Here is a 16,119-nt window from a genome sequence, read left to right on the forward strand (position 1 = left end):
TTTATTTTTTTTCACATTACAAGGAAAAGAGATAAGTTCTAAATAACCAACAGTGGATGTGACTTATGCTGAAAAAAATTTGGCGATACAGTATTACAAAAGACTTGCAATTTTTTAATCAGGTCTCCCTTGTGTTTCTGTTGGGTGTAAGAGTGAGAGCATATGGGTCAGTACTATGAGAGTGAGGGTTGGTTCACACTAGATGCGGTGGGACTGCGTTGGGTGGTTATTCCAGCGCAGTCCCACCACATGGACAAGGCAAAACGCCTTGTCTCCTATGTGCCCGGTTCACCCACTGCACTGTGGTGGTGTGTGGGCACAGTGCATGCAGTACTTTTTTTTATCAGCACAGTGCAGTGCAAGGCAATCCACTACCTTGCACTGCCTGGCCGACAAATGAACTTTATGAGATATCTATGTGAAATATCGATTAAAAATTTAAATAAAGGAAAATAAACTGTGCGATCTGCCAAGCTTAGTGCTTCCTCACTGTGCTGAACACAGTCAGATCTAAGAAAGCGAGAGAGCATACGGGTCAGTATTATGAGAGTCTATGACTATGGCATTTTACAAATATTTTTGTACTAGTCTTCTGTTTCATCATTAAATGAGATGTTCAGCTGAAGCTTGTTTGGCTGTACATCTCCTATGGATCACAGGAGTGCAATTCGTTCTGCATTCCTGTGATCCGTTTTCAGCAGAGCGGTCTGAGGTCCGCTCTCTGCTGACGTCACAGAAGTCGGTCCAGGCATCGTGTCATCACGACCACAGAGTCGGGATCCACCAGGTGCCTGGACCAACACCTGGTTCAGCCTCTCAGTCTGCTGATGAGAGCCTGAGCTGTCTGCTACCAGCCCCCTCTACATCTCAGCGCTTCAATGAGTGAGGAGAAAGCAGAGCAGAGAGCCGTTGACTGTCAGAACCAAGCGATCGGAGGTGTTCAATCGCTCGGTTCTCAGTGCAGAGGCGCTGGGGGACAGATGCAGCATCCACCTAGGTAAGTATGAACACGGGGGAAAACGTCAAACCCATACTTCTCTTTAAGAATCGGTTCTATGTGTCTTACTATGGAATTTAAGGTCTGCTGATGTTCTAAGCCCATTATGTCTCCGCCCACAGGCCGAAAGCACGGAATTTCTTCTTCTCTTACTCCCATATATTCCAGGCTGTGCACCCTGTTGGATTTCAGTTCCGGGTGCAGCTAGCAAGGCTGTTCGTTTCCCGGAGCCAGACTTCCAGCCGGCAAGTGGAGACAGAAAGGTGGGTTTTGGGAAGACGGCGGAGGAAGAGAGTGGCCAGCATCTGCCGGCACAATGACTTGTCCCATTTATAGAATGTAGTAAAGGCGCACAGACACACGTGGGTAGCCACTCAGTGCGGGGCTCCTATGGGAGGTGAGGATAGCCCAGCTCCCAGTGTATGCGGGGAGCTCCTTCCTTCAGGCTCTGCCTTGTACTGCATGTATTCAGGGCTGAGCCCTCTGCTCATCTCTCCCATCCTCTGCTAGGGCCCATTCACACCATGGAAATACAGAGGTCTGGGCAAACAGTGTATAGTACAGTGCTCAGGGGCCCCAGCTGCTCTGTCATTCCCCCCCAATAAAACTGTACTGACATATGCTGTAGGTGGGTCTAGGTGGGAACGCTGGAACTGGTGTGTACAGGATCATCTCCTCAAGACCTATGATGAGCAGGGCATCAACAGAGCCCCCACGGTGAGAGCAGGAATCAGCAGAGCCCCCACGGTGAGCCCAGGGATCAGCAGAGCCCCCACGGTGAGCCCAGGGATCAGCAGAGCCCCCACGGTGAGTGCAGGGATCAGCAGAGCCCCCACGGTGAGCGCAGGGATCAGCAGAGCCCCCACGGTGAGCGCAGGGATCAGCAGAGCCCCCACGGTGAGCGCAGGGATCAGCAGAGCCCCCACAGTGAGCGCAGGGAACAGCAGAACCCCCACGGTGAGTGCAGGGATCAGCAGAACCCCTATGGTGAGTGCAGGGATCAGCAGCACCCCCATTAAGAGCACAGGGATCAGCGGAACCCCCATTAGGAGCGCAGGGATCAGTGAAGCCCCCTATGGTGAAAACGGGGATCAGGGGAGTCCCCTTTGGTAAGCGTGGGGAGTGGGACGCCCCCTATGACATGGCTCGACAAATAAGCTGGCCCCTAACTTTTTTAGCTGGCTCCTAGATTCAAAACAAATTTGTCACCCCCTGGCTTACAGATGTATGCTGTCTCCCCTACAGAGAGTCATTTTCTTGGGTTCCTCACTTGACTAGTTTGGTAGTTTTAATAACGTAAGATACATACTATATGATTACGCTATTTAGTCTCATAAATTTTTATTGTCAGTTACTAACATGAAACTCAAAAGAATAGTCAACCTTTCTGAACATGTTTCATGGTACAAATATTTAGGGTGTAACATGAAACATGGTCAAATTCCCCAGCACCCAACCTACTTACCTGAAATAGCCTTAATCTCCACAGAGTGGCCATTTTTCATTTGAACTTAGTGGCTGTGCAGGAAGGGCCCCACACAGTCACATCCTTCATTTACAGATCCACTATAAGAATAGTCTACAGAAGCTGTGCATTGCACCAAGGATGCACTGATCACAGTTGTGATGCTTTGCAGGCGTTAATGTAAAAAAAGTATTTAACTTACATTTTTTTCTTTAATGTGGGTGCATTTATTATGCATTTATAAAAGGTGAAGTATGCCAATAATGTACAATTAGATATCCCCCTATGTCTTCTAACAAAGCTAAATTTAATGAGAGAAACGTGTGGAGAACTGCACTCATCCCACCTAAAAATCAGCTTCTACTGAGTGGAAATATTTTCTACATTCAGGCATATAAAGATATTCAAAACCACTGAGCAGTGGGGGTTTAAGGTCATATGGAGGCAACAATTTTATATTTGTTATATTAATGTCCCATTGATAATACAAGAATTTGTTCTTTAGAAAAATCTTTAGCACAAAAAAAGAAACAAAGCCTCACAAAGCCACACTCCAACACATGACAAACTGAATACAGTTAGAATTTCAGAAGGGCTAAGATTCCTAACATTTAACCAATGAAATGCTACTCGTGTCTTATGGCAGTGATCCAGAGACAAGCGGCTCCTCAATGAAAGCCATGTGTAGATTGAAAAAATTACTGCAAGACAAAAGACTGCAGCATACTGCACTCAACTGTCTCTGCATTGTTAGGTAAAAGTAGGAGCTTCAGTGAGAACAGCGAGTGCCTATGGCTTGGGGAAGAAAGCGTAGGCCTCCTAAATAACTGCACAGTCATTCCAGGCCCGCTTATTCCATAATCAACAGGCCAGGCCCAGCAAATGTTTCTCTGTACATGTGCCTCATCTGTTAGGGAGGAGCACAAAATTCAGTCACAGTGACGTTTGTGGCAATCCTACAATGAAGCCGGCTCAGTCAGTTCAGAAAAGCAATTACTGGTGTATGTGTTCATTACAGAACATTAGCATAAGCAGCAGTATGAAAAATCCCTGTATTACATCTTTACACTAAGTGCTAATTCAGACAGGCGTTTGTTTTCACATCTGCTTCCACAGGCAGCCTATGGAAGTGGATGCAGATGCAGCAGCTGCACTGACACAGCCGCATGGCAAAATTTGACAGGGGTGCAGGTGAGTGGCCCGGAACCGTGTGCGTTCAGGGATGTGAGCACCCTTACACATGCCAAGGGAGAGCTGCTGCGTCTGTGTTCACTTCTATAGGCTGGCTGCCTGCACACAGCTGGGGGGATGTAACAACAAAGAGTATGTATGACAGCACCCAGCTGAATGAGGCCTAAATGTAATTTCACCATCATTTTATTCTTTTAACCTGATATACTTCTGTGTGTAACTGAAATGAAACTACCAAGCAGTGTCCAGATGAATCATACAAGGTAGAGATGCACCAAAGTTTCAGGGGCTGAAATATATCGGCCGAAAAAGGAGTGTTCGGCATTTTGCCAATAGAGAAAAAGGTGTCGATAATTGCACCGAAAATGCAAGCAAATTTTGGTTTAATTTTCCTGTGCTTATGGTTTTTCTTGGCTCATGTGACTCAAAAACCACATCAAAAGCATAACATGGGTGGGTTATTGATGCGTTTTTAAATGCATTTCAACAGGTAAGTGCGTTTTTTTAACAGACCAAAAATGCAGCAAGCAAGATTTTTAACACCACAATGGAAACACAATGGAAACACCACATAGAATTTAAAGGGATGCATTCTTCTCCTAAAGGTGCTAATAATGGCCCACAATAAATTCATAATCTTTTAAATTCATGATATTATTTATAAGTCCTAAATAATACAATTATATATATATAAATATAAATATTTTTTAAAAAGCTATCATTTTCGGCTTCAGTTTCGGCCAAATATCCTGAATTTTTGGTTTGGGTACCAAATCTTTCATTCCGTGCACCTCAACTACAAGGCCATTTTGGAAAACAAAAAAAAAATATGCAATAGAAATGAAATTCCACAAATTATAAAATACTAGCATGCGTATTAGTAGACAGTCGATACAGTTTCAAGTTGGGAGTTGTGCCTTGCTGCTGAAAATCTCTTTTCACAACTTCCTGGATTCCCTGCATGCTTTGCAGCTTCTCCTCTGCTGTTTACTTTCAATTTCTAAGGACTACATATCCCATGGTACCTTGCTGCCTGCAAACAATGATTCCTGTACCTCCTGAAACTCCTCCTCTCAACTCCTCTGTAGTTCAGAGGGCAGGCTCTGTGACATGTGTGACACAGCAGTGTCTACTCACAGGACATGGTGAATATGTGTCACAGAATTCCAGAAAGTACATGTGAATCTTCATAAAGTTTACAAACTTCAAAATCTTTCAGAATAACCGGAGTAGGCTAGAAATAATAGAAATACTGGGTGGAAATGAATACGTATGACCATAGCTACACCTTAAATGCTGACAGTTATAGATATGGCCAGGAAAATAAAAATAGACAACGGAATGTAAAAAATAAATCTATTTGGCTTAGTTCACTAGGCTTTGCAGAAAAATTACATTTATCAGTGAGTTGGGCCTAAAGATCAAATATGAACTGGGATTAAAAACTCCACGATTTTTAGGCCATATGCTCATAAAGAATTGCTTAAGTTGGCCATACACTATACAAACTGATTGCACTCTTTTAGATCTACCATCAACTATGTAGTGCATGTGCCTCCTGATCAGATACAAAATGAATGGATTGTTCAGGTTTGTTCTTATATTACATCATTTCCGTAAAGCTAAACAAGATTGTATGGATACTCTGCAATCTGAGTGTATAGCCAGCATAAGTTTGCAGATCACCACCTCTGGTTCTATTTCACAGAGCGTTGCTTCCCCAAACTTCTGGGTAAGGAAGCATGCACTCTGAGTTTCTCACATACTGTTCAGGTGAAGGAAATGGCTTGCTGCCCAGTTATCTTTTTCAATGGACACATATAGGTAGGTAGGTGCCAGCCAAAACCATGCATACAAAGGTGGTTTCAAAGGACCTTGTAAGGGGTGGAGCCCTTGAAAACAGCTTTTTATATTTTTGGATTTAGTAACAGTTTTGAAAAAAATCCTCCCTTTCGCCAGATCTCTGCTGAAATACCTTAGCAGCGCAGTCATAGCAAAGACTGGCTCTTCCAACGGATACAAAAATCACTTAGCAATAGATGCAAGATTGTTCCCCCACCCCTCCTAAATAGAAAATGCACCTACACAGTTCAGATCAGCTAAAAATGTTTTCCACTTTAAAGTGGAGTTCCACCCTATTTTTATACTTACCTCCATCTTCTCGCTCCAGGGCACCTGAAAAAGAAATGGATAATCGCATTTTTTTTTTTTTTTTACTTACCTCGTAGCGAAGAAAAAATACTTACCTTACTTCCTTCTTCCTCCTTCCTCGGCCGCGGCCCGTCGTCACTTCCTGGCTCTGCAATGATTCCTGGGAGCTGGACGTCATAGCTCCCAGGAATCATTGCGCCTGCACCGGTGTTCCGTGAGAATTACCTACCCTGTGAGAATTACCTACCCCTCGTCACTTCCGGCCAGAAGCATCTGAGCAGCGCAGCAGTGCGCATGCTCAGAGCGCCGGATACCTAATGGCAGAACAGAGGAGCTTACTAGTGCGCATGCGCACTAGTATAAAACGATCACGGTGTACCGTGAAAAAAACCTACCGACGCGGCGCTTACCTAAAACAGCTGTGCTGACATACGAGTCATCCCCGCACCTGTCCCGGTCACTTCCCTGCTCTCGGCAAGTAAATATAAAAGTGGCTTTCGGCTCAGTGATTTATGTTTTCATACAGCCGCCGCCGCTTTTATATTTACTATCCGAGAGCAGGGAAGTGACCGGGACAGGAGCGGAGATCACTCGTATTTCAGCACAGCTGTTTTAATGTACCCGCTGCATTACATACAGTGCGGAGTACCGGAAGTGACGAGGGGTAGGTTTTTCTCACGGGTAGGTAATTCTCACGGAACACCGGCCCCGAAGTCAGTTCCGGGTCGCGCGCGTCATCCCCTTCTAAACAGCTTCTGGGCATGCCCAGAAGCTGTAGAGGGATGACGCGCGCGACCCGGAAGTGACGTCGGGGCCGGCGCAGAGCATCGTGGGACCAAAGAAGGCGGAAGAAGACGCCAAAGAGGATCTCGCTGGCTTCAAGCTGCCCACATCTGAGATGGCAGCGCTGGACAAGACGTTTGCAAGGTAAGTATTTGTCCTAACAGGTAAGTGCAACCCGGGACAGATCAGAGGCTAGCCATTGTGGAATGTACTAGCCCTGACTGTCCTGGGGGTATTAAAAAAAAAAAAAAAAATCCAGGGTGGAACTCCGCTTTAATGAATCTAAGGTTTACTTTTACTTGGCTGCAGAAAAAATGTGTGTCAGCTACAGCAGTGTAATGTGAGCTTTCAGAAGGCCTGTAGGACCTTTAGGCTCCGTTCACATGTCAGCGTATGGATCGCGGGCAGAACCGCCGCGGTTCCGCCCGCGATCCGGAGATTATTGCAAATCGCGGTACGCCTGTGCGTTGTCCGTTGATTTGCAATAGCCCCCCAAACGCTGAGCGATGTTGCCGCGATTTCCGCCTGCCGAATCGCGGTAACATTACGCAAAAAGAAGCGCTTGTACTTTTTTGGCTGTAATGCGTCCCGCGATTTTTTTTTGCGTGATGTTACCGAGATTCGGCAGGCGGAAATCGCGGCAACATCGCTCAGCGTTTGGGGGGCTATTGCAAATCAACGGGCAACGCACAGGCGTCCCGCGATTTGCAATAATCTCCGGATCGCGGGCGGAACCGCGGCGGTTCTGCCCGCGATCCATACGCTGAAATGTGAACGGAGCCTTAGCAGTTAACTTAAGAAAGCACTAGCCATCTATGGCACAAACTGATGGTGAGTAGGCTTTCTAAAGTAAATAGTTTTTAACTTGATGCATTCTTTGCATTGAAGTAAAAAACCTATCAATGTCAGCTCCACCCAAGCCTCCCATTAAGTACTTACCTGAGCCCGATCTTGATACAGCACTGTGTTTAAGAGCAGCGGCGCTGCTCTCTCTCTCTCCTCACAGGACATGGAGGAAGGAGCGGGAGTCATTGGCCCCTGCTGCTGTCAATTAAATCCTGTGAGCAGAGAGCGGAGGTCAGGGCAGAGCCACACAGTCCGGCTCGGGATTGAACCTGTACGTCTGCCCCCATAGCAAGCACTTGTTATGGGGGCTGACACAGAGGAGGAGTTAGGGGATCCCAGACACCATGTTCTTTATTTGTACCTTTACAACTGTGATTATAAGCTTATTTTTTTTCCATTCACTAAAATAATACTTACCTGCTCTGTGCAATGACATTACCCCCTCTTCTGGAGTCCCCCAACAGCATTCTGCTCCCTCCTCACAGGATGTGCCTGACAGGAGCAGGAATCAATGGCTCCCACTGCTGCCGGAGTCTCCTGTGAGAGCAAAAAGTGAGGAGAGAAGAGCTGCAGCTGGGCAAAGTGCTGGATCGCTGACAAGCTTAGGGTATGTGTTCGAGGGGGGAACTGTTAGTGGGGTGTTTTTTTTACAAGCCACTGTGTGTTATTGTTACAATCCCCTGTGTAACATTAACTCACCGCTCATGCGACTGCTCCCTGCTCTTCTCTCCCAATCTGATAACTACAGTATGAGGGGCTGAGAATCCCCCGCTGACCTCAGCCGGGAGGAGGGGAGGTGAGTCGCGAGCGGTCATGTGAAGGAGCTATGAAATAAGCTATGAAATAAGGTATACAGCTGCATTTTTTTTAAAAAACACATACACATGGCACATCATTTAATGTAACACAGGGGACTGTAGCAATAGCACACAGTTATGATAGCAGCAGGAGTGGAGGGGAAGAGAGCAGATCACCACTGTCAATAGCTGACAGGCAAGGGGGGAGAGAGAGGGAGCAAGGAGAAACAGAGTGCTGACAGAGGCACGCAAACTGACCACGGTATCAGGGCTCAGCAACCATGATAAATGTGGTCAGTTTACAGGAGGGAGGGCAGCACCAGGCAGGATCAACCAGGTATGTTAGATGATACAAATGGCCAAATTACACAGCACAAGCACTATGCTGTTATTCATGCTTTAAGGGAACAGGAACAATTTTTTTTCTTTTTTTTTTAAGCTACAACCAATTAAATGCAAGGAATGCATAAAGGTAGAAAACTCCTGGACTACTTTAAAGGAGTTGGAAAGTCCGAAGGTTTTTTTTTTATCTTAATGCATTCTATGCATTAAGATAAAAAACCTTCTGGGTGTTGCAGCCTCCCCAGCACCCCCTAATACTTACCTGAGCCCCATCTCTTTCCAGCGATATCCAGGAGTCCCTCGGCCGTCCAGGACTCTCCCTCCTGATTGGCTGAGACACAGCTGAGGCGTCATGGGCTCCCACAGCTGTCAAAGTCAGTTAGCCAATTAGGAGAGAGGGGGCGGGGCAGAATCACAGCTCCATGTCTGAATGGACACACGGAGCTGCAGCTCGGCCCCGGTGCCCCCATAGCAAGCTGCTTTCTGTGGGGGCACTCAACAGGAGGCAGGGGCTAGGAGCAGCAATGAGGGACCCGAGAAGAGGAGGATTCAGGCTGCTCTGTGCAAAACCAACTGCACAGAGGAGGTAAGTATAACATGTTTGTTATTTAAAAAAAAACAACGAGACTTTACAATCACTTTGAGTCTCTTTCATTTGATAGGAACCTCCAATACAAGATTAGTTCACCTTTAAAGCAAATTATGCAGATGCAGTCAAGGGCCCCTAGTATACATATACGTATTTGTGAACAAGGGAGAGGGCACTGCATATGAGCAGATTTGTGGACGTGGGAGAGCGCACTGTGTATGTACAGATTTGTGGACGAGGGAGAGCGCACTGTGTATGTACAGATTTGTGGACGAGGGAGAGTGCGCTGTGTATGTACAGATTTGTGGACGAGGGAGAGCGCACTGTGTATGTACAGATTTGTGGACGAGGGAGAGCGCACTGTGTATGTACAGATTTGTGGACGAGGGAGAGCGCACTGTGTATGTACAGATTTGTGGACGAGGGAGAGTGCGCTGTGTATGTACAGATTTGTGGACGAGGGAGAGCGCGCTGTGTATGTACAGATTTGTGAACAAGGGAGAGGGCACTGCATATGAGCAGATTTGTGGACGAGGGAGAGCGCACTGTGTATGTACAGATTTGTGGACGTGGGAGAGCGCGCTGTGTATGTACAGATTTGTGGACGAGGGAGAGCGCACTGTGTATGTACAGATTTGTGGACGAGGGAGAGCGCGCTGTGTATGTACAGATTTGTGGACGAGGGAGTGTGCGCTGTGTATGTACAGATTTGTGGACGAGGGAGAGCGCTCTGTGTATGTACAGATTTGTGGACGAGGGAGAGCGCGCTGTGTATGTACAGATTTGTGGACGAGGGAGAGTGCGCTGTGTATGTACAGATTTGTGGACGAGGGAGAGCGCGCTGTGTATGTACAGATTTGTGGACGAGGGAGAGCGCGCTGTGTATGTACAGATTTGTGGACGAGGGAGAGTGCGCTGTGTATGTACAGATTTGTGGACGAGGGAGAGCGCGCTGCGTATGTATAGATTTGTGGATGACGGAGAGCACTTTGCATATTTGTGAATGAGGGAGTTTGCTGTGTATGTACAGATTTGGGGACGAGGGAGAAATTTCTGTGTATGTATAGATTTGTGGACGAGGGAGAACAAGCTGTGTATGTACAGATTTGTGGACGAGGGAGAGTGCGCTGTGTATGTACAGATTTGTGGACGAGGGAGAGCGCGCTGCGTATGTACAGATTTGAGGACGAGGGAGAGCACGCTGTGTATGTACAGATTTGTGGACGAGGGAGAGCGCGCTGCGTATGTACAGATTTGTGGACGAGGGAGAGCGCGCTGTGTATGTACAGATTTGTGGACGAGGGAGAGTGCGCTGTGTATGTACAGATTTGTGGACGAGGGAGAGCGCACCGTGTATGTATAGATTTGTGGATGACGGAGAGCACTTTGCATATTTGTGAATGAGGGAGTTTGCTGTGTATGTACAGATTTGGGGACGAGGGAGAAATTTCTGTGTATGTATAGATTTGTGGCCGAGGGAGAACAAGCTGTGTATGTATAGATTTGTGGACGAGGGAGAACAAGCTGTGTATGTACAGATTTGTGGACGAGGGAGAGTGCGCTGTGTATGTACAGATTTGTGGACGAGGGAGAGCGCGCTGTGTATGTACAGATTTGTGGACGAGGGAGAGCGCGCTGTGTATGTACAGATTTGTGGACGAGGGAGAGCGCGCTGCGTATGTACAGATTTGTGGACGAGGGAGAGTGCGCTGTGTATGTACAGATTTGTGGACGAGGGAGAGCGCACCGTGTATGTATAGATTTGTGGATGACGGAGAGCACTTTGCATATTTGTGAATGAGGGAGTTTGCTGTGTATGTACAGATTTGGGGACGAGGGAGAAATTTCTGTGTATGTATAGATTTGTGGCCGAGGGATAACTTTCTGTGTATGTATAGATTTGTGGCCGAGGGAGAACAAGCTGTGTATGTATAGATTTGTGGACGAGGGAGAACAAGCTGTGTATGTATAGATTTGTGGACGAGGGAGAACAAGCTGTGTATGTATAGATTTGTGGCTGAGGGAGAACAAGCTGTGTATGTATAGATTTGTGGATGAGGGAGAACATGCTGTGTATGTATAGATTTGTGGATGAAGGGACAGCACTTTGCATATTTGTCAATGAGGGAGAGTGCGATGCGTATGTACAGATTTGGGGACGAGGGAGAACGTGCAGGTTTCATACTGCACTGGCTGTCCTATCAGAATGCAGGACCCCTGACCCTCTGTCTGGACAGTGCTGATTGGCCCTGTGCTAATCATATGCACCCTCCCAAGAAAAAAAAACTCTCTAGCAATACACACCAAACGGAGCATGTGCAGCCTGACTCCAAAGGCTCTGTCTTATCCGGACCCGTCATGGGGACAATGCAAGAAGGATGGGGGATCTGTGCATACAGGATCAAACAGCCTATTTACACAATGTAGAGGATTAACTCCTTAGGTTCCACAGTGAATATAACAAGCATACTGTACTGCATATACAGACTGATTTTACTGCTGTGAGCTAATGGAGCTTTTCCACTGCATGGGACCGAACAGCTTGCTTTTGTGCTTTTCCACTGCATGGTACGGTGTTGGAACGGTTCGGTACGGTACGGCGGCGCTTTTCCACTACATGAAACCGAACGGTACGGCTCGCTTAAACAGTACCACCTCAGTTGTGGTTCCAAGAGGGCTGTACCGGTACCATATCCCACAATCCTTTGCATGCAGCCTTGACTGTTTGTCACTACTAGCCACTGATTGGTCAGAGGATCGTTGTTATCCCACCCACTTACTTTAGTACTACTTTAGTGGAAAAGCAAACTGTACCAAACCGTACCGAACCGTTCCAACACCGTACCATGCAGTGGAAAACTAAACCGGGCCAAGCAGGGCCGAGTAGAGCCAAGCCGGTACTTGCAGTGGAAAAGTGCCATTAGTGACACTTTCATGGTACCTCCAGGTGTTTGGTAAAGAGCAGTGCCTTTTGGCTGTGGGTGTGGAATGTGTGTGATTTACACGTGTTCCAGAATCTGCTTATATGGGTACCTAGACTTATAAAAAACAATTCATGGGAAAGTTAGTAGGGAAAATGTGTCTTATGTTTGATGTTATTGGAAGAATGACGGCTAAAAAGATGATCAGTGTCATGCTACTAAGTCTTCAAGTAGTGATGGGACTATGCAGACGCCATCAGAAAGAAGGTTCATTAGCCATGGCTTCAGGAACCCCCAACAACTTCTGGAGGAACCCTCCTTGGGGTTTCTCAACATGGGTTCCATGAAAGTTTAGGGTTCCATGAAAGTCTAGGGTTCCATGAAAGTCTAGGGATCCATGAAAGTCTAGGGTTCCATGAAAGTCTAGGGTTCCATGAAAGTCTAGGGTTCCATGAAAGTCTAGGGTTCCATGAAAGCCTAGGGTTCCATGAAAGTCTAGGGATCCATGAAAGTCTAGGGTTCCATGAAAGTCTAGGGTTCCATGAAAGCCTAGGGTTCCATGAAAGTCTAGGGATCCATGAAAGTCTAGGGTTCCATGAAAGTCTAGGGTTCCATGAAAGTCTAGGGTTCCATGAAAGTCTAGGGTTCCATGAAAGCCTAGGGTTCCATGAAAGCCTAGGGATCCATGAAAGTCTAGGGTTCCATGAAAGTCTAGGGATCCATGAAAGTCTAGGGTTCCATGAAAGTCTAGGGATCCATGAAAGTCTAGGGTTCCATGAAAGTCTAGGGTTCCATGAAAGTCTAGGGATCCATGAAAGTCTAGGGTTCCATGAAAGTCTAGGGTTCCATGAAAGCCTAGGGTTCAATGAAAGTCTAGGGTTCCATGAAAGTCTAGGGTTCCATGAAAGTCTAGGGATCCATGAAAGTCTAGGGTTCCATGAAAGTCTAGGGTTCCATGAAAGTCTAGGGATCCATGAAAGTCTAGGGTTCCATGAAAGTCTAGGGTTCCATGAAAGTCTAGGGATCCATGAAAGTCTAGGGTTCCATGAAAGTCTAGGGTTCCATGAAAGCCTAGGGTTCAATGAAAGTCTAGGGTTCCATGAAAGTCTAGGGTTCCATGAAAGTCTAGGGTTCCATGAAAGTCTAGGGATCCATGAAAGTCTAGGGATCCATGAAAGCCTAGGGTTCCATGAAAGTCTAGGGATCCATGAAAGCCTAGGGATTCATGAAAGTCTAGGGATCCATGAAAGCCTAGGGATCCATGAAAGTCTAGGGATCCATGAAAGCCTAGGGTTCCATGAAAGTCTAGGGATCCATGAAAGTCTAGGGTTCCATGAAAGCCTAGGGTTCCATGAAAGTCTAGGGTTCCATGAAAGTCTAGGGTTCCATGAAAGCCTAGGGTTCCATGAAAGTCTAGGGATCCATGAAAGCCTAGGGTTCCATGAAAGTCTAGGGATCCATGAAAGCCTAGGGTTCCATGAAAGTCTAGGGATCCATGAAAGCCTAGGGTTCCATGAAAGTCTAGGGTTCCATGAAAGTCTAGGGTTCCATGAAAGTCTAGGGATCCATGAAAGTCTAGGGTTCCATGAAAGTCTAGGGTTCCATGAAAGTCTAGGGTTCCATGAAAGTCTAGGGTTCCATGAAAGTCTAGGGTTCCATGAAAGTCTAGGGATCCATGAAAGCCTAGGGTTCCATGAAAGCCTAGGGTTCCATGAAAGTCTAGGGATCCATGAAAGTCTAGGGATCCATGAAAGTCTAGGGTTCCATGAAAGTCTAGGGTTCCATGAAAGTCTAGGGTTCCATGAAAGTCTAGGGTTCCATGAAAGTCTAGGGTTCCATGAAAGTCTAGGGATCCATGAAAGCCTAGGGTTCCATGAAAGCCTAGGGTTCCATGAAAGTCTAGGGATCCATGAAAGTCTAGGGATCCATGAAAGTCTAGGGTTCCATGAAAGTCTAGGGTTCCATGAAAGTCTAGGGATCCATGAAAGCCTAGGGATCCATGAAAGCCTAGGGTTCCTCCATAGGTTCCTTGAACAATTTCTTTCTCTTAGATAAGCTGACACCATTGATCTTTTTATCTATCTGTAAGAAGGTAATTCTTCCCAATGCCCACAAATGTAAGGAGCATTCTTCCCACTGACCATCACACCAATGTATCATGAGTGGTAGATAAGTCATTTTTAGCAGGGGTCCCCGAGACCTGAGTTATTTTGAGGGTTCTTCCCCGTTTTAGACTGTGAATAAGTCTATAACTCCCTGGATATTATTTATTGAGGACTATATAAAATGAAATGAGCAGGCAGACAAAGTGTACCCCCTTGCCCACCACAGAGGTGCCTTCCAGAAGCCCGCTGACAGGACACAGGACGGTCTAGAATGAAATGGGAGAAGAATAGTGATATGGGGGTATGTGACAAGGTGGGGGTGTCCCCGTATCCTCTGAGGCCTCCTCGTGAAGGATAAAAATCAATGGGAGCACGCCATCTTGCAGAAGAACATGGTGTCAGCGGCGGGGGCGGGATTCACGAAAGCCGCTTACGTCAAATACGTAAATCTCCTGATGACAGAGACCGGGGGCTACGCAAAGCGCTCTCCAGTGAACGCAATGTGCGCCCGGCGGCCTGATGAAGCGCCCGGCTCCTGACAGACTGGAAAGACCGGTCCGACCAGTGCTGAGACTCCGCCTGGCCTGACATAGCGGATCAGGGGATGCGGGCATACATAGAGGGCATGGAGGGAGAAGAGCCGCATGATGGGGGAGGGAGTCCGCGGGGGGGCGTCCGTTATCCCTCATTATGATTGTCTGTTCCCAGCAGGTGCACCGACCATCCCTCACTTACCGTCAGCGTCTGGAAGAAGCCCCCGGGGGTGGTTGCCCAGACGTATTTGGCGTCCACGTATCCGACAATGGCGGCCTCCTGGCAGCTGCCATCGGCCATCAGCATATCCACGTAATCCTGCCAGCCGGACATCTTCAGTGGGGGGGGGGACACCGAGAGGGGCGACCGAGAGGTATACCGGTGATGCCGGGGTAGGGATGAGGGTAGCCGATGTCAGGGATGAAGCGGCTCCGTCACGGCCGGAGATAATCTGAGCTCCGCCAGCCGGGAGAAGCCAAGGAAATAGGGCAGCGCCCGGGTGTAGCCCCCCTCCCCCTCCACTGCAGATCCCTCCGCCAGCAGCAGCGGAAGGACACTGGCACACCTCCACGTGCAGGCGGCGCATTCCCCATACACTACATACAGTACAGGGAGAGCCCTGTGCGGGGCTGAGGTACTCTATATATTACACGGAACACACTGCACGGCTCCTCGGGGGATACACCCGGAGCGCAATTCTCTCTACACTGCTCAGGAGGAACGGTCCAAGGATGGAACATTCTATACAGTGCGGTCCAAGGATGGAACATTCTATACAGTGCGGGGACACAGCTCCTCATCCCGCACATTGTATATACTGACCGGACACAATACACCCAGTGTCTGTACACCTAGCATCATCATCATTGGAGGATGGAGCGATGACTCCTACCATATCATACTGTACAATGCACCCAGCTCATCACACTGCAATACCTCACTATTATCCTAACTCACTAGAGTGATCATTCCTCACTATTATCCATACTCACTAGAGTGATCATACCTTACTATTATCCATACTCACTAGAGTGATCATACCTCACTATCATCCATACTCACTAGAGTGATCATACCTTACTATTATCCATACTCACTAGAGTGATCATACCTCACTATTATCCATACTCACTAGAGTGATCATTCCTCACTATTATCCATACTCACTAGAGTGATCATTCCTCACTATTATCCATACTCACTAGAGTGATCATACCTCACTATTATCCATACTCACTAGAGTGATCATTCCTCACTATTATCCATACTCACTAGAGTGATCATTCCTCACTATTATCCATACTCACTAGAGTGATCATTCCTCACTATTATCCATACTCACTAGAGTGATCATTCCTCACTATTATCCATACTCACTAGAGTGATCATACCTCACTA

General features: G+C 47.1%; 1 protein-coding gene across 1 annotated transcript in view; it reads right to left on the bottom strand.

Moving 5' to 3' along the window:
- Positions 1-15,245, bottom strand: part of PFN2 (profilin 2) — a 64,735-nt gene extending 49,490 nt beyond the window's left edge. The window contains exon 1 of the mRNA XM_082249538.1: positions 14,923-15,245. Within this exon, the coding sequence (XP_082105664.1) occupies positions 14,923-15,054 (132 nt within the window). The 5' untranslated portion in view covers positions 15,055-15,245. The remainder of the gene's footprint in view (positions 1-14,922) is intronic.
- Between the last annotated feature and the right edge of the window lie 874 nt (positions 15,246-16,119).

Source organism: Pelophylax lessonae (genome assembly GCF_965119305.1).
Source record: "Pelophylax lessonae genome assembly, chromosome: 3".
In the NCBI taxonomy this organism is placed as follows: domain Eukaryota; kingdom Metazoa; phylum Chordata; class Amphibia; order Anura; family Ranidae; genus Pelophylax; species Pelophylax lessonae.